The sequence below is a fragment of the Zootoca vivipara genome, chromosome 4 (assembly GCF_963506605.1).
Source record: "Zootoca vivipara chromosome 4, rZooViv1.1, whole genome shotgun sequence".
Lineage (NCBI taxonomy): Eukaryota > Metazoa > Chordata > Lepidosauria > Squamata > Lacertidae > Zootoca > Zootoca vivipara.
Window position 1 is genome coordinate 52,741,209 of NC_083279.1, and position 24,253 is coordinate 52,765,461.

At 39.9% G+C, this 24,253-nt stretch overlaps 2 protein-coding genes across 5 annotated transcripts; one reads left to right on the top strand and one right to left on the bottom strand.

Annotated features, from left to right (window-relative positions):
- Nucleotides 1-742: 742 nt before the first annotated feature.
- USP16 (ubiquitin specific peptidase 16) lies at nt 743-18,224 on the bottom strand. Of its 3 annotated transcripts, XM_035116572.2 has the most exons (18): nt 17,913-18,223; nt 15,158-15,260; nt 13,744-13,925; nt 13,251-13,354; nt 12,220-12,323; nt 11,803-11,990; nt 11,278-11,373; nt 10,516-10,646; nt 9,741-9,828; nt 9,212-9,290; nt 8,509-8,600; nt 7,909-7,962; nt 6,647-6,826; nt 4,346-5,006; nt 3,621-3,715; nt 3,300-3,386; nt 1,541-1,697; nt 744-1,443 (listed from the first exon to the last, which is right to left on the bottom strand). In XM_035116572.2, exons 2-18 carry the CDS (start codon nt 15,216-15,218, stop codon nt 1,319-1,321), a joined length of 2,484 nt encoding a protein of 827 aa, XP_034972463.1. In that variant the 5' UTR covers nt 15,219-15,260; nt 17,913-18,223; the 3' UTR covers nt 744-1,318. The 3 variants fall into 3 exon arrangements, 2 of the variants coding, with proteins under 2 accessions (XP_034972464.1, XP_034972463.1); XM_035116573.2 differs by lacking the exon at nt 3,621-3,715 and having other exon boundaries at nt 743-1,443; nt 4,974-5,006; XR_004692664.2 differs by lacking the exons at nt 744-1,443; nt 3,621-3,715 and having other exon boundaries at nt 1,637-1,697; nt 17,913-18,224.
- Nucleotides 18,225-18,289: 65 nt separating this feature from the next.
- Nucleotides 18,290-23,472, top strand: RWDD2B (RWD domain containing 2B). Of its 2 annotated transcripts, none has more exons than XM_035116576.2 (5): nt 18,290-18,423; nt 19,636-19,864; nt 19,947-20,014; nt 20,351-20,713; nt 22,652-23,472. In XM_035116576.2, exons 2-5 carry the CDS (start codon nt 19,658-19,660, stop codon nt 22,884-22,886), a joined length of 873 nt encoding a protein of 290 aa, XP_034972467.1. In that variant the 5' UTR covers nt 18,290-18,423; nt 19,636-19,657; the 3' UTR covers nt 22,887-23,472. The 2 variants fall into 2 exon arrangements, with proteins under 2 accessions (XP_034972467.1, XP_034972469.1); XM_035116578.2 differs by lacking the exon at nt 18,290-18,423 and adding an exon at nt 18,504-18,716.
- Nucleotides 23,473-24,253: the final 781 nt, after the last annotated feature.

Below are 24,253 nucleotides of genomic sequence, written 5' to 3' on the forward strand. Positions count from 1 at the left end.
TGTAAATCAGGGTCCCCCAACTAAGGCCCGGGGACGGTCCGGGAATCAGCATGTTTTTACATGAGTAGAATGTGTCCTTTTATTTAGAATGCATCTCTGGGTTATTTGTGGGGCATAGGAATTCGTTCATTTTTTTCCCCTTCAAAATATAGTCGGGCCCCCCACAAGGTCTGATGGACAGTGGACCGGCCCCCTGCTGAAAAAGTTTGCTGACCCCTGATGTAAATGTTCCTGTATTTTAAGCAGAATTGTTCTGAATGTGGTAATAAATCCTATTCAAGTCAATATTACAGGAAGCGAGGACTGTATCTAATGTTAGTCATACTCAAAGCAGTCCCACTAAAATTAATGGATATCACTAACAGGTTTACAGTCCACTCAACAAATGAGAACCTCTGCCATTGGCCTGCTATCCAATTAAAGCAATCAGTGACTATATTTACATAAAACCAGGAAAGATTCTAGAATTGACTTCCTGCAGGAAGTCACCACCTTTCAATGGAACAGTCAGGGTGAATACCTTGACGTAGCAACAAGTCCCTGTGGATTGTTTGCTGTTCTCATCTATCTAATCCCAGTTTTTCCTACTTAGGTTCTGATCCTATGTGGGGTAAGTCTATTTTCTGTTATCCATGTGGTGTAATGGGAGCCTAGACCGCCAATTAATTAATCCAACCATTCCCCCTCCCCCCCAGGAATTCTTGCAAATTAGTTTCTCTTCTAGGCTCCACAAATACTAAATACATCGTGCTGCCCATGGCCAATTATGTTCCTCTCCTAGTGGCTACAAGTCACCATGTTTCAACAAGCTGAATAGGTAACTTCATCTGGCACATTCCCAAGTTGCATTAGAAGACCTCTGTATCTGTATTGCGATCTAAGCCTTTAAGGCACAGGTAGGCAAAAAACATGTTCCTACACCTAGTACAGGAACATTAATAGCACCTTTTAACTTCCACTGCTCCCGATTCCTCCAACACTGTTCTGTGTTGCTGTTGGGAAGTAAACAAATGGGTGCATTTGTATAAATAGCCTTAGTTACATGTGGCCCTCAGCAAAAAGTTGTCTGTGACTACTTTTAAGAGATCAAGAGCCCTACTTCTGCATCCATGTAGCACTAGAATGTAAAAAAGGTAAAAACGTCACATTTAAATTCATGTTAGATAAAACATTTATTTTTTATTTAAAAGCATGTAGGTTCTGTTCAGACGTGGGTAAGACAAAACCAGTGTAGATTGAATATTAAGTTAATTGAACATGATAGCTTTTTTTGTGTGCAACTTTCCTTGGTTTCAAATCAGCTGTAAAAATGGCTCATTTACAGTAGTCTTTCATAGAATAGAAGATATGCTTGTGAATTCAGCACTTTGGATAAAGGCACTGGTTGCACATGTGTATCACTAATATGAAACCATTGTCCTTTGGATGATTCAGTCTCTGAACCTGAACAGAAAAAAAGATGTGTGTCATTCAATTCCAGTAATTTGGCAAGAATAATTTTACATTGGTCATATAGGGTAAAAACACTGGTGCTACTTACTTTGTCCAATCTTGCCATGGAGGACAAGATCAGAAAGTTGGTTGTTAGTAGCTCTCGTCTTCACGTAGGCAGTATAGTGACCAGATCTCATTGTGCCGCTATGTTCAACAATACCATACAAGGAGTACAATACTCTTGAACTGCCCTCTACAACATTCTGTGAAAACAATATATCCAAAATACTTCAAGAAGGTTGATTTTATAATGTATCAGCAAAAACCGTAACGTTTGGTCGTTCTTCCGCACTAGTATACAGTTATCTTTTTTTTAATAACTAAGCTCGGCTAATTAAACAGGAAACACTATAAGGGACAGCATTTATTTATTAACAAAAGGAGCATTTCAAACAAATGAGCCTAGTGTCTTGTTAAAAACATAGCCAAATTATTTTATTATTCACTCTTTTCTAAGAATGAGACTAAAAATTAAAGGAAAGAACAGCCCAAAATACACAAATTACGGTATATCTAAATAGATCACACCCCACTAAAATTACAATCAAAGGCCTAGGTGAATAAGCCATGTTTTTGCCTGACACCTAAAAAAAGAGTGATGATGCTAAGCATACTTCCTTGGGCAAAGGGAGCACCACTGCAAAGGCCCATTCATGTGTTATCGCCCACACAGAAAAGGGCCTCGGATGACAATGTAGGGCTCAGGTTGGTTCATGTGGGGAGATGCAGTCTGATGTGGTACAGCCCTGAGCCCCTTAAGACTTCATAGGTCAAAACCAGCAATTTGAATTAGGCCCAGAAACTAATTGGTATCCAGTACAGTTAGGGCATGACTGGTGTTTTGTGCTCAGACCCTTCTTGCCCCAGTGAGCAACCTAGCTTTCAAAAATAAGAGTGGTGTGGGTGAGCCCAATAATAATAATAATAATAATAATAATTTATTATTTATACCCCGCCCATCTGGCCGGGTTCCCCCAGCCACTCTGGGCGGCTTCCAACAAAACACCAAAATACAGAAATCCATCAAACATTAAAAGCTTCCCTAAACAGAAGATGCCTTCTAAAGGTCTGGTAATTGTTGTTCTCTTTGACCTCTGGTGGGAGGGCATTCCACAGGGTGGGTGCCACTACCGAGAAGGCCCTCTGCCTGGTTCCCTGTAACATCCCTAAGAATGTATGAACATGTATTTGAACAGGGCAAGGTGTTTATTTTAGGTACTGGTGGAAGCCTGATGGTCCAGGACTGAGGGAATACCAGGGGATCATCTTACCCCAAAAGCAGTGTCTGTGGGCTTGGGGGAGCTAGAATAGAGCTCACAATTAAATGAGTCAGATCTAGAATGAAAGAAACAGCATTTCCCAGGACAGCATGATGGCCAGGAGAGAAGTGTGGTTATTCCAAACCAGTCACCCTCATCACATTAGGCTGCTTACTTTAAGACCACACTGGGGCACTCAAGGGAAGGCAGAAGCCAAAAATTATGAGGGGCGGGTTTCAGAGAAAAGAGGAGGTTGGGTCTTTGATGTACTGAGTTTGAGACAATGGGATGCTTCAAGAAACAAATGGATATTTGGGATTGGAAGGAGGGAGAAAGTTATTCTGTAGAAAGGTAGGATCAGATATATGAAAAGCACAGGCTGCTAATCAGGTTTTGAATGCTCATATAGTAAGCATCTCTACTGGATACACAGTAAGTAAGCATCTCTACTGGTTAAACTTGTGTGAGCTGACTTTTTAAAGCTGTTCTGCATGAGAAATTGGCTAGTCAAAAATGGTGGAAATTTAAATAGACTTCTTTGCTTACCTTGCACTTAACTGAGCAGAAAGGAGCCAAGTCCATTACTTCAGGAAATTTTATGTGCTTGTTCACTTTTTGGAGATTATATCCAGTCTAGATAGAGAGCAGAGACAGTGGCAAATAAAATGCATTAAAATGACATAATCTAGTGATTTAAGAACAAAGCTGCTGATCTTTAAGACAAGAATTTCTTTTATAGCTCAAATATAATTGTAATACGGCAATAAGAATTTTCCCAGTTTCTCTCAAACATTTTCCTGTTAGCAATGCTGCTTACAGTGATAAAGGCAAGGACTTAAAACTTTTTACAGAAACAGTTATTTATACCTGTTGAAATCTTTTTAAATGAAGCGTTAGAATTGGAGGAGCGAGAGAAATAAGCATTTGTTTTTTGGCATTAGTGTATACATGTTTCTTGACATCTGCAGAACAAAACAAAAAACAAAATATGGCTTAGATTTTAAAGAATGCTGTCATGAAATTGTTCTAACGCAATATAACAGATCACATAATTTGAGACTTCAGGCCCACACTACCGAAATTTTAAGTCCCACTTATTTCTTTGTAAATTGCTCAGCACATGGTGAAATGTCCATAAATTCCAGATTTAAATAAACATGCTAAAACTTTGACTGCTTTGACTGAAAAGAGCTCAATTTATGCTACTCTGATTCTGAGCTCATGCTTCATGGAGTTTTTCTCTTTAACACAATGACCTTTATAAATTTGTAACATTCAAAATACAAAATAAAATAAAATAATGTATACCAGCCTTTACCAACTTTGTACCTTGAAATTTGTTTTGGCTACTCCCATTCAGTTTTGCCACTATGTGATTAGTTTTCAAAAATACAACTTCAGCCAAATTGTATACTCACTCTAAACGACTATTTCCAATTCTCTAGGATTACTTAGGACACTACTACATGCAGTTGTCTATACCTTTATAACAGCTATACATGCACTTCCTACATTGCTCCCTGTGAAGTTATATATGCTAGTCTGACATGGTAAGAAAAGATTTGTCTTTAAAACAGAACAAGTCAGCATACTTTTTCCAGGGGTCTTTGCTCCACAAACTTGGCTCTGTGTGCATACATCACACAGCAGTTTATTGTTCTCACAAAGTTTCTCATTATGAGTGAACTGATATAAGCAATGAAGCACTGAACCTTCTTCTGTGTTCATAGCTTCTCTGTTTGCAAGGGTACGAAATGCTGTTTCTGGATCCTCATTTACTACTTCATACATTTTTGTCTCAGAATCATGAAGATCATTCAAGTTTTCTGAATCGTCACTAGGCTCTTCATCCAAGGATAATTTGTTAAAGCCATTGGTAATATCCTCATCTTCATCAAGACTATTGTGTTTGGCAGGCAGATTGTCACGTTTATTAATACACTGTACAGCAGAAACCAAGCCTTCTGTGGTAACAGCCATTGTGGCTTCATTGTTTGCCTCTTGGTCAGAACTTCCTGTATTTTCATTCTGTACTTCAGTTGTTCCCTCTTGCTCATTCATACTCTCTTTCTGATCCATGCACTGCTCTGCACATGGGTTACATGACTCCTCGTCTTGTTTTAGGCTGGTACCCTCAGAATCATTTCCTACAGTTTCACTGCTGCAATCATGATCACCTTCAGTTTTTTCAGCGGCACAGATATCTGTTAGTGGGATTACCTTTTCTTGCAATTTTTGCTGGCGCCGTTGGTTCTGTCAAAGAAAATACACAAGAAATTAAGGATACCAAAAGGACAATTACCCTAATTTGTGCTGTACAGAGATATATAAAATGATACTTCTATTACCTGGGCTATGAAGGTGCCCTAAAGACCTTAAAGCAAAGACTTTGGGATAATACACACAGTGACCTGCAACATCGATCACATGAAGTCTGCAGTCCGTTGGCAGTAGGAGTACAATATGGGCATGTTTTTAAGTTAACAGCTTACATTAAAAACCTGACTGTACCAAACTACCAAAGGTTATTCACAAAAGCCAGATTAAACGTTTTCCCCTCTGCAGTGCTGGAGGGTAGGATGAGAGGAGTCCCCTACGAGGAAAGACTGTGCTTGTGTGCCCAAGACACAGACTCTATAAAACATATTATGCTGCACTGTGTAAAGTTCAAGCAGGCTAGGGCTGAATTGATTTCACCCTTGCTAGCCCTGATCCCAGGAAAATCGGACAAGTATTATATCAAGTTCCTATTGGAAGACCGGTCAAATGCTAGAACATTAGCAGTGGCGAAGTTTCTATCGGTTGCAAGAATCAATGATCCCAATTCGTAAGTTTGAACAAAATGTTTTTGAAACCTGAAGGCAGGGTGTCATTGGGTATCGCTTTGTAATGAATTGATGGGTCTATGGACCGTAATAAAGGTTGTTGTTGTAAAATGATACGGCATTTAAGTTTGGTATATAAACTGAGCTTCCAAGTTAGTTTACATATAGATGCTCTTACGAGCTGTAAGCAGTAAGGCTGATCTGGTGCAGATGGTGTAGTTCAGCCAAAGGAACTTAAAACAATAGGTAAAAATAAGGGATTTACAACAATTTGTGGGCTGGAAGCACCTAAGACAGGGTTGGGAACCTGTGGCTCTACTACTGCTTGGCTAACCCCCCCCCCCCGCCAAATCATCCTTCATCACTGGCCATTCTGGCCGAGGCTAATGGAAGCTGAACAAGGCTGGTCCTCACTGCTGTTTTAAGAGCATATATTCCACTATTTTACAAATAAGCAATCTCCTTGACAATTTGCCAAGTTGGCTAGAATAATGCCAATGCTCTCTCAACACTTGGTTAGCAGAGACAGAATGTGGATGGGGATGCCTATTGGAAAGTAATGCAGTACAAATATATGCATTTAGTCACATATAACTATGCTCAACTTTAAAAACTGGACAGAGGTGAAAATGTTGCTACGCAGTCCAGATGAACAATGAAACAGCCAGTGCAATCTGGCAAGATGGAGCACCAGCCTTAATGCCTGGGCAACAGGGATGCATACCTTCTATTCAGAATAAGAGCAATAAGAGGCCTATGTTCACTACCAGTTAATGGCTACATTGCAGCGTAATATGCTTGTTAGGTGATCCGCTATTATCATGTGATTCTGCAGTGACGAAGTCCTTACAAGTTAAACAGATGCGCAAACAGCAGACGAGAGAAAAACAAAGGCTGTGTAAAACAGGAGTAAGCAACTGCACAAGAGTAGGAAAATGTCGGGGGGAGGGCTTTCTTTAACTCCCCTACCAAAACCCTGCTCAGTGCAGTACTAGTAGCAACTCTTCAACCATCCATATTTAAGAGATAAGTGTACAGAATTGCTTTCTACTTTGCTACTCTACTAACCTTTGATTGCTTTTTGGCCATTTTCTTTGCCTTTTTCTGGAGATGCTTACTTGTACCAGGAGTCTCCTCTCTCTCCTTCAAATAACTATCATTCCCTGTGTTGTCTTCATCATCTTCAATCTCTTTTTCCTGCATTTTTCTAACATTATTATTATTATTATTGGGTTTTTTCTTGCCACCCTTAAAAAGAAAGTGATAAACAGTTCAGAGACACGATGGGACGTCAACCCCAATATTTGGGTTGAGACTGGCACATCAAATGAACAAAGGAAAACAGGATGGGGGGGGGGAAGGGAATATTCAACTGGATATTTCTATTGTTCACAATAGTTTGTTGGAAAGTGGGGTTTTCTTTTAATCTTCTTAACCACATTCAAATTTAAGAACAATGGGTAGGGTTTTCCTTCACATACTATCTCACTGATAGGCAGGAGAAACCAGCATGCCAGGCACTGCTGCCGATGTTGCTGGACTACATTTCTGACCACCAGCTGGGGTTATGGGATTTGGACAATATCTTGAGGGTTAAAGGATCCTCGTCCCTGCTGTTTTAGCAGGGAGGAATGGTTTACTCCATTAGCTTTTAATGAACCTCATATAAGTGATGGGCTTGAGAGCAAGCACCCATAAAATGGTAGTACACATATAAATTTGTACAGCTATATGCCTGATTTTGGAAATTCTCTTACTGCACACCTCACCCCCCCCCCAAAAAAAAGTTCTAAAAAATTTGAAGACTTTTCTCAAAGCATGTCCCTTGAGGTACATGACACCTATGCTGATGGGTGGGGGGAATCAGCAACCCCTCTCCTCATATATGCAGAACTTTCAGCCAGTGGATGCCCCCTGTTACTGACAGAAGATGGAAATCAATTTCATATTATTCTCTCTTCTGCAATCCTATGGTATCTTTCATGCTGTTCTGGAGGGTCCCCTGCTTTTTGGAAATGTTTTTCAGGGAATTCTTGGGGCTGGAGGAGGAATTGGCAAAAATTGCTTCCCTTCCTCTTCTTTTAACAAAGACATCTACTAGATCAAAAGGTCTTCTGTGAGCACAAGCATACCAACAGTAGAATGACTTCTGTTTGCACAACTGAAGTTTTCCTCACTCTCCTCTCAATGGATCCCCCACCATCTGCTCCACAGGGCTGGGGGAGTTGAGGGAGGCATGTAGGGGTAAGAGAGGGAAAGGAAGTTTTGATGCACAAGCAAAGTCATTCCATAAGCACAACTGTCTAAAAACCAAAGCAATCTGATCTTACCTCGTTTAAGACAGGGAGTGACAAATCAAGGAATGACTCGTGAACTAAAGAAATCTGAAATACACATTTTATCACAGTATTAGAAAAACTGCCTGAGTTTAAGAACAACCATTATATCTTCAGTTATGTGAAAATAGGTTTATTGAGAAATAATCCCCCGCTTTTCAGGGGTGGGGGGATCCCAGTGCTGTGTGTGAGAGTGCTCAAAGCTAAGATTAGGTGCCAAAGAAGGATGAGAAGTCCCATTCTTGAAAGTAGGAAAGCAAGATACAAAAGCAGACTGGGCTGCTATTATCGCTCTATTCTTTCGCCTGAATGTAAATACCAACATTTTTGGGGATTACAAGTAAAAGCCAATAGGTGACTGGAAATCTTATACAGCAGCTCCTCCAGCTTATAAAATTTCCAATTCTGCAAGAACACGTGTAGAACTATAGGATATACTCATGCTCACTTCATTCCCCCATCAAAGGTAGTGTCTGGGTTGTAGGTCATTAAAGAAATCTCAAGTCAGCAACAGCAAAGAGAGGCCTTGTGTCATTCTGCTTGCCATCAAATTTATAAGCTATTTAGGTTATATCAAAAAGGAAAGCCACTTACAGTTTGGCACTCCTCACACATGATTGTGCTTGTTAATTCTCCACCAAAAATACGGTCCACAAAGCTCAGTGTCGACTTTCCCTTTTCGTACTCTGAAATATTAAGAGAAAGCATTAAAACTTTATCTTAATCTGAGGACTGAACAAGAGTTGAACAAGATGATACCCCCACTCCCAACCAATGAGCATCATGAAGTCATTATAGCTCCTGACTAGGAAAGGAGAAGTGAAATGGAGTTGAATAATAGTTCCCAAAGGCACTGTGAACATTCTATATATTAATTATTGTTTTTCTTCCTCCAGTAAATAGATGGGTTGGAATCTAAAAAGATCAAAAGTATTTGCTCATGTCTACTGGAATTATTAAACACATGAAACAGCCCCACTTTCCCGTATCACAACCTGCTTTTGAAAGTGCTTTCGAATGCCAAGCAATTTTGATGCAACCTTCAGTTAATTATTTATCAACAAGGATCTGGTGTGAGTGGAAGGCACCTCTGCATGCACATGAGGCAGGAAGAAAATAAATTTCCTCAATAATTTCCCCTGGCACTTACTACATCCTTTTCTGGAGAATCCTCAGCAGCCTTTTTTGTGTGGTTGTGATAGGGCAGAAATGTGCATATGTTTCATATGCAACTCTTTGGATACCAAAATTAATATAGAAACAATGCCCAAGGTGAGGAACTGATAGAAGTTGTTACCTTTGATTTTCTTTTTTAGTTCTTCATTTTCTTTATCAGTAGAATTATTGAGTGCCTTAAAAATTCCAGCAGAAATACGCTAGAAATAAATAGAATTGTAAATGTTTTACAAAGCTAACCAATTGTGTTTTTTTTGTTTATTCTACTAAACATCAATTTTAATCACCACCTTAATTAGTAAAAAACAGACAGCTACTCTACATATTCCTGTACTATAAAGCAGGGGTTTCCAAGCTTTTGGGGCCTATGGGCTCATTTGCCAATACTGAAAGGTGTCATGAAATAAATACTCTCCATTATAATTAAGATACACATATTTTTTTCACATTTCTGATTCTGTGACAGCCCAATTTCATGCATATTTACTCAGAATTAAGCATAGACACCTTTCCCAGTAAGCAGCAGTGGATGGCGCAGTGGGGCTGAACCATTCACTTGACCTTTGTTCTGCCCCATTCTCCTCCATGCTCTTTGTGCACTAAGAGGACAGGAAGTTCCAGGCTGCAGACATTCTGTACTAGACACTTACTTGGATTTCTTCTGTTCGCATCCCATCTAATAAATAGCGAAGCAGTTCCTGGCTGTCTTGCTGTTGATAACCTTTAAATCGTATAGCTCTGTTAAATATAACAACATAAATGTTTAAAATATTACGGTAAGGACATAGAAACATTTAAAAAGTGGGGAAATAACTTGGTAGGGAAAAAGAAAGGCTCACATCACTTAACATATCTTTGGTTGTTGGTTTTTTTTACATTATTTGAGGAAGTTTAAAAAAAGAAACTTCCTTGTTTCATTTTATTGTTCCTTACATAATTTTGGCAGTCTTCAGAAAGCTCAAACATGTGGTTGGTTTCTTAAATAAATGTACAGCACAATCCTTTGCATGTCTAATTAGAAATTGATACCACTGGCCTTGGTAATGGTTTACCATGAATGTGGTGATCTTGGCTGCTTTGCTCCTCCCAATCATGGGTAGGGGAACATGATCCCTGGGCTTGGGGTTATGTCCAAACTAGGGGTTGTGATTTGTTTCATTCCCAGCAAACCATAATCTGTAGGCCTTTTCTTGGTCACTGTGGCATAAACTAATCATGATTGAAACCAAGACATGTGGACATGAAGCCTGTTTTCAGCCTCAAGTATTTATAAGACAATGCTAACATTTCACGATGCACAGGAAGAAATACAACCTAAAATGCCTTAACCAAATCAAATTGCTCTATAGACCAACCAATATATGCAATTCATTGTTTTATGTAAGCTTTTTCAATATTAACATTACAACTCAGGCAGATACTCACTTTTTACAGATCTGAGAGAAGAGTTCTTTAGGGGTCACAGTTCCTTTATTAGTCTCTTGCATTTCTGTCAGAAACTGACACATCGCTAGTGTAAGAGGTCTTGGCTGATCAAGTGTAACTATCATAGGTTCCTGAACACCACACAAAGAGAACATTTGTATTAGATACATTTAAAAAAGTAATTTGCCATTCATTCATTTGAAGCGATATAGAAAAACATCTGGATTGCCCTCAGCAAAATGTGTATGTATTTTTGTAAAATTTGTAGCCTGTATCCAGTGCAAAAGAATTGTCACACAATGGGAATTTCTGCCCCCCTCCTTCACACAGCTTGTCATGAGGGTCAGGGAACCATGAGAAAATAAAATGCCTGGGATATGGGTCAAGGGGTTGGAAAAGAGCTATCATGGGTGCCTGGCCTGAAGAATAACCATGTGGATTTCAGAACACCTGCCTGAAAAGGAGAGTCTTCAGTGGTGAAAGTTGGTTTGTTTTCTTAAATTGTAATTAAGGCTAAACACATCTGTTCAGGCTTGGACATGATGCTCAACTGTGGTTGGCTAGAAACTGAAATGAAAGCTTCTGATATATTCGACATTATAACGCAGGAGCAGGATAAGGTAGTAAATGAGCCTGGGGCCATTGTATCTGAGGAAGGCCACTGCATCAACTGACCTGGGCACCCCCAAAATTCCAGACTGATCAAAGAACATCCACCTCTTTTAAAAATTTCAATACACCATGAAACAACAGCTAACATACCGTTATTGAGAATTCTGGTGGTTCAAGTGTCACTGCCAAGTCCGGCATTTTAACCTCCTTTAGCAGCTCTCTCAGAACTGGTGTTTGTGATAAGTTCTGTAGGGAATTTTTTAAAGAGTCAATGATGTACACGTTTGGGAACTCACTGTCATACCTAGAAACTTATTTCGTTATGTTCAAAATCCTTTTGAGACCACAATTTATTCAAGTAAAGGCAACGAACAAGATTTTCAGCAAGAAAAATGAGCTTTGTCTGCAAAAAAATCCCACCTGTCCACTTCATGCTATTAGCATTCAGGACAAAGCCTACCCCAATAGGTTATGTTCTCCAGCAATCAGACAAATGCATTCAGGATAATACATTTCATCATACGGGCTATATAGGGATTTAGAAGATGAGAACTTGCAACTTGACATTTGTCAAGAAACAGAACTGGTAAGCAATGAAGCTCCTGCTGCTACTTCAGCACAAATTTGGGGGGGGGGAATAAGGAATCTAGGAATTGCTAGCAATCTCCACCATACCTGCAGAACTGCATTAAAGAAACAGGTATTTCCCAGGTTACTGAGGCCCTTCACTGTCACTTCTGCATTGCCATTTAAATGAAGCTTGTTGTCCTTCATCAATATCTCTTTTTTCTCCCTCTCTTCCTCATTTCGGTGGTCCTTTATTTTTTTGTTTTCCAATGGTTTGTTTTCTTCTTCTTTTGATGCTGAAATAAAAACAATTCATTTTGTGTTTCAAAATGCAATAAACCGCGAGTTGTTGGGATGCAGCAATTACTAATACTACTCAGGGAAAAGCTAGACCTTCTAGGATCTAGTCAGTGCTACAAAAGTAAATTGCCATTTCTAGTACATTCTAGTCTGGAAGGTGACAGTGAACAATAAACCCACCAATTTCTAAATCAGTAGGCATGTCCCAATGATTTCAGAACTTACCCGTATTCTGCATGTTCACATGTGCTTGTTTTCTAACATAATCCACAAGTTGGCCCAATTGACTGGAACTATTATATGGCACATCACTGTCACACAAATAGCACCTGCGTCCACAAAAAGGATAAAAGAAGATTAAAAAAAGACACCCAGAAGCCCAGTGCAGCTGGCTTCAAAATAAAGTGCATATCATGATGTAGATGCATTTCAAATAAAGTTGTATTAACATATGATGTGAAAGTGGTTATCAGATCCTTTTTTAAAATAAATAAATCATCAGCTAGAATTCTGCAGTTCTTTACTTCAAAATGTCCAGTTATTAAGTTCTCAGAAGTTGTTGTCTATGACCAGCAATTTTGCACAGTAGACAAATACAGCAATTTTAAGACTAAACTTGATATATTGTATAAATCAAGGAATTAAATCTATATTAGCAGCAAATTCTAGTAAGTTCACTTAGAGTTCTTGTTTCCTGATAAATCAATACAAGAATAACACAATCTTAGTACTTTATTATTGCTACTAGTTATCATGTATTATTTAATCCTTTATTTCTAATGTGTAAGATTTTTTGTGTGTGCCAGAGATATTTATGAACAATTTACAACACAAGCGCTATGACAAGATGGGGAAGGGGTGCAGAATCACTATGGTGGTTAAGCCACTCAAGAAAATAGAAAGCATTTATGACAAACCATGTTGCTGCCACTGAAAATATGAAATAATGTTTGTACTCTGGGATGAGTTACAAGGCCCTTAATTAGTAGGACAGCCCAAGAATCTTGTTATATGTTGCACTACATGTGTGCTGGCACCTACTCAGAATAAGAGCTCCATAATGGTTTCTATAGGAAGATAGTGAAAGAGGAACCCCTCATACAGGAGGAAGAGAGAAATCTAAGTATGCAGCCAAAGCATGACAGAAATGGTAAATAAAATAAGTCATGTACACTGCACAAAAGGTTACATAATAATCCCAATAACTTTTAGGAAAAAAATATGTATCCTTCTAACTGGAATATTGACAAACTCACCACACACTCCAGTTGTCCAAACTGAGAACCAAACAATGAGGTTCTGATCTTGGTGTTTCATAATGCTTTATGGCATGTTTTTCTTGAGAATTTCTGCCACAGCCCTGGAATAGCAACAGGTGCAAATACAATAAAGGTTACAAGTCAACAGTTATTGAATTTAACTTTTTAAAGTGAAACCTTCAAATACCGTGTTTCTCCGAAAATAAGCCATACCCCGAAAATAAGCCATAGTGATAGGCAGTTTAACCTTGGAGGTTAAACTGTACCATACTTAATAAAAAAATAAGACATCCCCTGAAAATAAGCCACTGTGTTTTTGTTTTTTTTAATAACAAAATAAATATATGACGGTGTCTTATTTTTGGAGAAACACGGTAGTTGAAACAAGGAATAGTTCCACTATAAGGAGTACTGTTCAGTGCTAATGAAACAAAGCAATTACAGGTACATATTTCCCAAAATTGGATGCATATTATAGAGAAAGAAATACCGTGTGGCCACATTTTAGGCATAGCCATATTGAAGGTCTGTCTTCTGCTTCCTCTTCAGATTTCTCACGGGTCTCACTGTCTGATGTTCGGCAATCCTGGCAGGAGCTCCAGTCCACATTCTGCAACACCTTTTTCAGGCCACCTTGTTCCAATCCTTTGCGAAGATGCTTGCATACAGGTTCTATTGGGAAGTTTCAACAAGGCAAGACAAATTTTAAAGGGACATTATTTAGAACGAATGTGGTGTAGGGGTAGAGATACTCCAATCTCTGCTGTACAGTGCAACTCCCCAGGTGGCTTTGGGCAAATTATTGCCCTGCAACCTAACCTACCTCACAGAGTTGTCGAGAGAACAAAAATGATACAACTCTACATCTGCCACAGTAGTTTCGTGGGTGCACAGTGAGACACTGGTGTGATAAATGAACAAAAACCTAAGACATATGGCCAAAGAACTGTAAGAAGAAGTAATAGTTGCTCGTGCTGCTCTACTAAAGCTTTCAGCAGAGCTTGAGAATTTTTGTTCAAAATGAAAGCTCTATAGCTCTCTGAGCAAGACCTGTTTTATTTGTTCTTAAAACATTTTTTCTTTAAAAGAATCAGATGTCTTCCTTTAACTCCATGAACTTGTATAACCCAGTCATTGCCTTCTTTCTGACATGGTATGAATGCTCTGTCCTTTCCCAAGCCCTGTTCCAATGTCCTATTTTGTCATATATCCATCAAAAGAGATTTAATAACTGGATATTATTATGGATATTATTTATTTAAGAATCAGAAATAATGGGATCACAAGCACAACAAACCTGTTTTTACACAGGGAGGTTCAGGCAGGAGAAAAGCAATTATGCCATTTCATACTGAGGATAAAGCTACACCGCTGTTTAATCTTCTCATCACGACTATGATCATAGAGCAGGCATCCCCAAATTGTGGCCCTCCAGATGTTTTGGCCTACAATTCCCATGATCCCTAGCTAAGAGGACCAGTGGTCAGGGATGATGGGAATTGTAGTCCAAAACATCTGGAGGGCCAAAGTCTGGGGATGCCTGTCATAGAGCATCAGGGTTCCAAGCTAATTGTCAGATGTTTTGTCCCAATTCAGATAAAACTAGGCAATGAAGTTAACAGGAGTCGGGCAAACGTAAATGATAACCCATAAATTTCACTGAGAAGGGCAAACCTTTTCCTGAAGTCAAACCTTTGGCAAGTCTAAGGCCTACTGTAAATTAAATCATGGGATTGCTCCTTAAATATGAATTTAAATACTGTTGTTCTCTACATAATTTGATTTGCACTAGGACAAACACCTTCATAGAGATATTAAATTTCTGCCAAGGAAATAAGAGTATATGCTCTTTCTTCCTCGTAGCTATGAAACTGATTGACAGTATTTGCAATGACAAAGCATACCTGCTATATCCGGTGAGTCATCTGGTGGCATGTTTTTCCCTTTTGTTCGCCTTTTTCCCATGCTGCTGCTCCAAGGTTTTATTTCACGTCAAACACTTATGGCCTAAAGGAGAAAGAAATATTATCATTCTCAATTTTGAAGCAGACCTAAAAAAAACTAAAAGCAACTACACTAGAAGACATTCAAGACCCAATTCCTCAAGGTGATGATGGACTCTGAACATAAGGATGTGCCATGGAGCAAGTGGGGTAGAGTTTGTGTCACCAGTCATATTTTTCTTCCTTGTATATCAGTCCTTGGAAATGGAGGTTGAAAGTGGCAAAACTGCAACTAAGCAAGCCCAAAATCCAGCTGAAAGGTTTGCACAAAGTACTGTATACAAATTTGTTTAACAGCAGAATGCACTATAGGAATATACCGGGCATATTCAGATAACCAAATGTCAGCTTGAGAAGCTGAGATATGCTTCAGGCACTTGCGTGTAGCCACACTGCTCTTCCCCTTCAGGAAACTACACTTAATCATAGCTTCTCATTACATTTGATACAAGAAACTATTATTTCTTTGCTTGATTGCATGACATTTTTTGACATTGGCTTCCATATCCTGACTTGTTTAGAAGCTGCTAACCAGTTTCAAATCTGGACATAACTGGAAGCTGTGGTTAACTTAGGTTACTTGTCCTGTGAAGAAACAAAGCTGTTACTAGAAGGTTATTTGTATCTTGGGCTTATCAAGCCAAGATTTGATCCCTTAAATGTGCTACTGTGTACAGGAAGGCTGCAACTCAATGAGCGTGCTCATGCAGTCTATTATATAGCATTTAACTTTTGACTGCAAAGATACTGAGTTCAAATCCCTGCTTAACTCTAAAGCTCTCTGGGTGGTCACAGGCAAGTCATTTTTTGTGTGTCACAATAGTGTTGTTGCGAGGATAAAATGGGATAGCCCCCTGTATATCACCCTGAGCTTCTTTGGGGAAAAGTAGGATATAAATGTAATAAAATAAATAAAATTTCTGACATGCATACAAGTGCGGCAGATAATATTTCAGAGGCTAAATATGAAGTGAGGTGTCATATTCTATCACAGCAGGTTAAGCTAGTCTGATGGGATATCACATACTAAACTACAAAATGCTACAATATAAGGGTGTGGATTTAGATCAGAGTTTTCCAAACTTTTCAAGTTGGTGACAAACTTTTTGGACACACATAATTTCTCAACACAGTAATTCTGTTTTACTAGCAAACCGGAGCTTAAACTAACCCTTTGCAGCCCCAGGAAAGTGCGGGGAGTGTTTGTGCGACACACCTACACACTGCAGCCGACACACTAACGTCATGACACACAGTGTGCAAAGCTATGATTTAGATACTTTAAAATGTACTCTCTATTGTCTTGGGAACACTCAGAAGCATGTAACATTCTGCAACAGAAAATATTAGGAAACATGTTTATTTGCCAGCACAAACTTCAGTAGTACATGTTTTGGTGGTCTTGATTTGTTGTTATCTCTACCACATATTCTACATGTTTGAACATATTTTGGTTCTATTGTTGCTGCTTCCCTGGGCAAATGACAAGTTAGCCTGATTATATAGAACTTACATTCTATTTTGGAAATATCCAAAGAAACATGTGACTCAGCTCCATGTGTCCAATATGGATTAGTACTTTACTTTCTTGAACAGGAATAGCCAGGACACAGAGCAAACTTTGGAGTATTTTAGAAATAATAATCTGAACAACAAAGATCCACTGGCCATGCTTATATTGTAGCAGCTTTCAGATCCTAATCTTGGTTTTTTATTGTTTTTTAACACAACAGTAATCAGAAAGGAAAATACATTTTTGTGTATATTAACTATGAATGAACACCAGTTTATGGCTGTTCATATTCCAATCCCCATAGACTGCCTGCACAGCAGGGATACATGCTGACAAATAAACAGACTTTCTGCAAATACAGTATAAGCAAACTGTACTCCTGTAGGGATTACTCAAGAATGACTACTGTGACAACTTTACATACGTTTTCAAAATAGTCTACCTACTCTGGCTTCTCCTCCCCACAAAAACAAATTCAGTGTACCTATAAGGGTCTGGTGACTTCTGCTTCAGTGTACAGTATATGACGAAGTGTGCATGCATCCGAAAGCTTATACCAGAACAAACTTAGTTGGTCAATAAGGTGCTACTGGACAATTTAAAAAGACAATTTGAAATATAAAAAACACAAATTAAACCAAGTGTTGCGAATAAATAGCTAACCTGCCCTGCATGCAGACCTTAAAACAGGTGAAAACATTTCCCTACTTCTTATCCCCATGATTTGCTTGGCCAGTGCCATTTGCTTAGCGCACGTTAATGGCAGGGAGCGTGCTCAAATTATGGCGGGGGCCAAATCCTGTCTTTCTATCTTAAGAAAATAGCCCCGCTGCGAAACTTGCTGCCTTTAACAGGCACAGGACCAAAGACCAGCAAGAGAATTGGCAACATTGCTTAACCGGACACGGGAGTGCTGCACTTCTTGGACCCAGCTCGTGTTCCTGCGCAGTCACACAAAACCTTTTCCTCCCCTCCCTTCATACCCAGGAGTAGAGCCCTTAAGAAGTTTGCAGTCTCAGGTTAGAAGGGCAAAATATTCTGCCTCTCCAAGAAAGGCAAGCCAAAGCAGACCTGGCATTGCCGCCGCCGCCGCCGCCTCCTCCTCTGCGACGACATGGGCTTAAAAGGCATGGTACTACTCACCCCCAAGCCTTTAAGCGAAAAGTCTGGTGAAGGAGATACAAATAAAGCCCCGCGGCAGCACCCCGCATGCATGGAGATACCAACAGTCCACACGGCTCCGTGGCAGCTTCCGCTGAAAGTCGAGGAAGAAACACACAGCTCGCGACTGGCCCAGCTCTCCTCTCCCTTCAGAAAATGAGCTTGGCTGCAATTTCTACTAGAACGCGCCGCAACTTGCCGGGTGGGAGGCAGCCCCCAGCTTTGATTGGCCACGTCACCTTAACCCGCCTAGTCTGCCCTTACTGACAAAAGCCAGAGCCGATAGGAAAACGCTCCTGCGTTGCGTCACGGAGAAGAAGACGAGACGAAAGTACAGTACTGTAAATGAAGCAACCGGTGAGGGCAAAGGGGGGGGAGAGAGAGAGCAACTGTGCAGCATGGGCTGAAGGAGTCCCGAGGTGTCGCCCGCGCTCCTTAGCCGGAAAGAAACGTTCCGAATTTAAACGGTTCACGACATATCTCTGCGTCTGAGGTGGATATTTGCGGCGGATATCAACAGTCCTGTAGAGCGGCACAAAAAGGGGGGGGCGGTTGACGGTTCGCCGAGCATAGATTTCTTACCGTAGAAGGGCCGCTTTGCTGAGCAGGAACTTCCGGTGCGTTGGCTGCCGGGAAAGGACTCCCTGGGAGGAAGTCTGTGGTCCAGATCTAAAGCGAACCGAAGGATAAACAAGCCACATCGAGTCCAGCTTCCGGGTTCGCTGTGCACTTTCCAGGACAGAAGGGAAGGCTGCTCGTAGGCGGGAACTTTGCTGAGAAATCCAGGTTTTTAGTGTAGTTTTGGCCAGCATGCTCTCTCTCCCGCCCCCGCCCCCCAACAAAGTAGCAGCAAAGGCAAGCGGTCATGGTATTTTAATTTGGGATAGGGTGGAGCTCGATTTATATCTCCCTGTAGATTGATACAGGTTTTGTATCCAACAATATGTCTATAATCTATAATCCGTGAACCTAAGGCTGTAGCCCTGTATCCACTTACTTGGGAGTAAATCTCATATAACTCCAAATGACTTGTTGCTGAATATGCATATGCGGGATTGCACTGTAAGGCTGCAGTCATATGGAAGCTTATCTGGGACTATCAGAGTGATCCTCATCCTGGTTAGAGATCAGAAAAGTAGCTGATTGCCCCTTGCATCCCAAATCCTGTTGGCTTGGAACTGGCCAGGTCAAAATATGAGTATGTGTGTGTGGTATTTTTCTGCGAGTTTTGCTATTCTAGCTCCTGGCTGGCATAATTGAGGCATGGCCCACGAGGATTTGAATCTAGTGGATCCAAAGGTGCCTCCTACCATAGGCTTTTCACTTGAAACTTGGGTCTTTGCTGCACTCCCCCCCCCCCCCCGGAACTACTACTTGCTATCTTAAACTTCAGCATTGGGTTGTGTGTAGGAATGCACTGTAAACCACACTTATCATAGTGAACATGCATAGGATTGAGATGCAAATTTACAATCCAATGCAATCATTTGGAAGTAAATGTGCATTCTATTGGGCTGCCAATAAAATAGATGTTGATGGGAATCTGTGTTTCAGTTCTTTCAATGTGGAAAAATGACATAGAAAATAACGGTAATATTTTGGAACCAGTTAAAGATTTCATATGTTTGTCCCATCAAATATAGCCATATACAGCACCAGAAGCTGCAAATACTGTACTAACACTATTTCCCCCTAACTTGTTTAGGAATCACATAAACATATCTAAAATGAGCGACTTGGAAGAGGCTGAACTACAACTTTCTGAATTAGATTTGCTTTCTAGTATGTTCCCCAATGAAGATGAATTTAAAGTGACTGACCAACTGGCTTTAGCAGAACTGAAGGATCACATTGACAGATGCACCTTGGAAGTGCCATCATCAAAAATACAGTTTACATTGAATTTAGAATTAGACACTGCAGATGGAAATAAGGTAAGTCATCACTGTTCTGAATGAAGTATGGTATTTGAAACTAGATATTTAGTAATCTCTATTTCTTTGAATTCCTTTCTAGATTCCACTTTCTTTGTTTTGTGCTTTCCCATTAAAATACCCAGCTGTTCTTCCAGAAATTACTATCAGGTACTACATATTTTGATATAGAGAAAAGTGGCCTAAAGGTTGAAATGCATTGTTTATTCTGTTGTAACATAAAGTCTGCATTTAACTGTCTTATGCAGTATAATGATTCTAATGACTGCAGTGAAAATTCAGGGATGTATCCTCCCCTCCCCCCAAGCAAATGGAATATTTAAACTTTATCCCTCACACCCAAGAAGAAAGAAAGGGAAGGAGATTGTGTGAGCCTAAGGTCACCCCAGAGCATTTCCAATAATTAAGGAAAACTAGATTCTTCCATTTTTAAAATGCTTCTTTCATTTGTATTCTAAACAATGCCATTATTCCTTCCCCTTTTAGATCTCCATCTATAAGCCGATCACAGCAGGTACAGCTGAACACAGATCTTATAACCTACTTGAAGACACACTGTGCTGGTGAAGTCTGCATATTAAGTGCAAGAGAATGGATTAAAGAACATGGCACTGCATACATCAGTAGAGATCCCTCATCTTCCAGCATGATGAAATCAAGTATTCAGAAGTCAGATAATGTTTTCACTAGACTATGGATTTACAGTCATCACATTTATAACAAGCACAAAAGAAAGAATATAGTTGATTGGGCTAAGGAACTCTCTCTGTCTGGATTTAGCATGCCTGGGAAACCAGGTATCATTTGTGTAGAGGGCCAGCAGAGCCTGTGTGAGGAGTTTTGGGCAAGGTTTGTTTTTCATTTTATATCTTGCATTCTTGAGTTGCTACATTTTGGTGGTTTACTTCAATCATAAATTCCTGAAACCAATATATTTCACTGTATATTATTTTGCTAGTTATGCTTTAGGTAAAGGTAAAGGGACCCCTGACCATTAGGTCCAGTCGTGGCCGACTCTGGGGTTGCGGTGCTCATCTCGCGTTATTGGCCAAGGGAGCCGGCGTACAGCTTCCAGGTCATGTGGCCAGCATGACAAAGCCGCTTCTGGCGAACCAGAACAGCACACGGAAACGGCGTTTACCTTCCCACCGGAGTGGTACCTATTTATCTACTTGCACTTTGACGTGCTTTCGAACTGCTAGGATGGCAGAAGCTGGGACTGAGCAACGGGAGCTCACCCCGTCGCAGGGATTCAAACCACCAACCTTCTGATCGGCAAGCCCTAGGCTCAGTGGTTTAACCCACAGCACCACCTGCGTACTTTACACCTGTGGTACTTTACAGCACCATAATTTAGCTCTGCAATTAGGCAGTTGCTTGATCCTTTTTGCTAAGTGAAAATTGGCTCCATATTTCAAAGTCCTGTGTGTGCATACCTCACAGTAGAGGGATGGCATGATGAGATTGTCAGTGACTATGTTTCATTGCCAAGAAAAACACGATGGAAATCTGTGACTCAGCTCTCCATTGGCAGAAGAAACTGAGAAAACTTAAGAAGGAGAGGCAAAGATGTAGAGGCGCAAGTGGGTGACCAAAGCATTCAATACAGGTTTTCAAAGGCTTGTAGGAGCAGGATGGTCACTTAAATTAAAAGTAGCCAACATGGTACTGTCCAAATGCTGTGTACTGCAAATCCCATCATCCCTGACTGTTGATCATTTTGGATGGGGTTGATAGGAGTTGTAGTCTACAAGATCTGGAGGGTACCATATTGAAATTCACAAATTTAAAACATGACTTAAACCTGGGAACTGTAGTTTACCACCCAGAGGGCTACAATTCTCAGCACCCTTAACATGTTACAGTTCCCACAATTCCTTGGAGGAAGCCATCTGTTTTAAATGCACAATGTGGGTGTGACCTTAAATCAGTAACAGTATAGGCATTTTATGAATTCCATTTATGTCTTGAGATCAGACATGGTTGCAATCCAAGATCTTAATGTCAGAAGAAACTTTCAAGCCATGGTTCAGGCCTCTTTTTGTTGCCGAAATGTTTCTGGTGGCATTGTGAGGAAGGCAGTATAAGCATGCTCAGGAACTATAAACTAGTAAATGGCTTCTAGTCTTCACCAGTGATTTCATCCTGTTTCTTACAACCTCTCTCTTTCAAGAGAGAATATTCATCACCTCAACCACTAACATGGAATGTGAATACTGAAAATTAGCTCTTTTCAAATCATAGTCCCCTCAGTGGCAAGGAGGCTGACGGTCCATTAGAATCTTTCTTTAGTAAGGGGTTATATATAAATAAATTAAAGTTGGTAGAGCATGGTAGAGTTGGTTCGAGCCCCACATTTGGCGAAAGATTCCTGCATTGCAGTAGGTTGGGCTAGATAAACCTTGTGGTTTTTTCCAACTCTATAAGTCTATAAGTGCCTAGGAGGGTTTCCCCTGTAATTTATATAAGTTATCCACTTTCATTATAATATAATATAATGGAAAACAGATTTAGGAGTATTGTAATGGATACTGTGGTGTAATAAATGCAACACTTTGCTTCTAAGAATAATTATATAAAGAAAGTTTTGTCACATTTTTGAAATATTGTTCCCTTTACAGTTTCATAATATATTAGCCCATGTCTTAAGTTCTATTGAAAACACTAGGATTTAAGTTAATTGTGACTAATAAATTCCATTTATTCAACAGGACGAAGTCAGAAGTCATTTTAGTTGGGTAGGGCTTATTGTGTTTTCTAAATTTGTGATTCTCTCATTGAATTTAGAATCAGAAGATTATCATGGCAGAGAATTTTAATACGTCACAGAGAAGACATTTGCTTAGAAGGAACTGAAGCTGAAATGGGAAAACAAAATAAATTTTTTGCTTTTGAAGAAAAAATATTTGATGCACATGGTGCCAGAGGAAATCACATGGATTTGGGACAATTGTATCATTTTTTACTTGACAGTGGATGTGGTGATATTTTTCAACTGTACTTTGGAGTTGAAGGACAATAGATCATCAAGAGGTGGAAAAAAACACATGGAACACTTAAATGAAACTTTAGCAGTCCTCTGTGGGTGACATGTAATTGTGGTGTCCCGCTTCTGTTTATGACAACAGGATTGTACCTCCTCCTCTCCCCTTTTCATCCCAAATGTGTTGTGGGACCTTCTGCAGCATTTTGGGGAGTGGGTTGGCAGGAGAAAATCCAATCGCATCCACTGGTGTAATGTTGGATCTTGTCCTATGCTTTTACCTTTTTAAAAATAAATAAAATACTAAGAACTTTACTCATTTACATCTGATAAATTATGAATGTCCAAACAAGTTTGATTTTAATTTAAGATAACATTTTAATGCTAATGACAAACAATGCTAATGATAAAGCAATGCAGTTGATCTATTTATCTAAATAATTCCCATAATCTCAAATACCTATGTAGCCTAATCCTTTGCAGAATTAAAAAACTCATTGAAATGAATGGGCGTTGATAAAACTAACTATATAGAATTGATTTGCTACACAGCATTCTTCAGGTATGAACTACTTCTATCTGTTCTTCTCATCTGCAAATCACAAAATACGATAGCTATTTTTTCACATAACCCACTTGCAAGGTTGACTACATCATCATGTTTCCCACTTTAGGGGTAGCAAAATTGGGTAGGTAGGTTGTGCTTGTGTTGCTCATAGATAGGCAAAACCTTTACGACAGGTCTGCCTGTCACTCTGGTGCCAACACATGTCAACCCAATGTGTGGCAGGTATGAAAAAGGTGAATTCCATTTTAGAGATTGTTAGAAAAGGGATTGAAAATAACTGCCAATATTATAAAGCATTTATATAAATCTATTGTGCAACCTGGACCATAAAGAAGGCTGATTGCCAAAGAATTGATGCTTTTGAATTATGGTGCTGGAGGAGACTCTTGAGAGTCCCATGGACTGCAAGAAGATCAAACCTATCCATTCTGAAGGAAATCAGCCCTGAGTGCTCACTGGAAGGACAGATCGTGAAGCTGAGGCTCCAATACTTTGGCCACCTCATGAGAAGAGAAGACTCCCTGGAAAAGACCCTGATGTTGGGAAAGATTGAGGGCACTAGGATAAGGGGACGACAGAGGACGAGATGGTTGGACAGTGTTCTCGAAGCTACGAACATGAGTTTGACCAAACTGTGGGAGACAGTGGAAGACAGGAGTGCCTGGCGTGCTATGGTCCATGGGGTCACGAAGAGTCGGACACGACTAAACGACTAAACAACAACAACAAATTGTGCAACCTCAGTTGGCATACTATGTACTGTTCTAGGATACTGTGGAGATGAAAAGGTGGAGAAAAGAGCAACCAAAATGATCAGGCGGTTAGGAAAAAAGTGAGT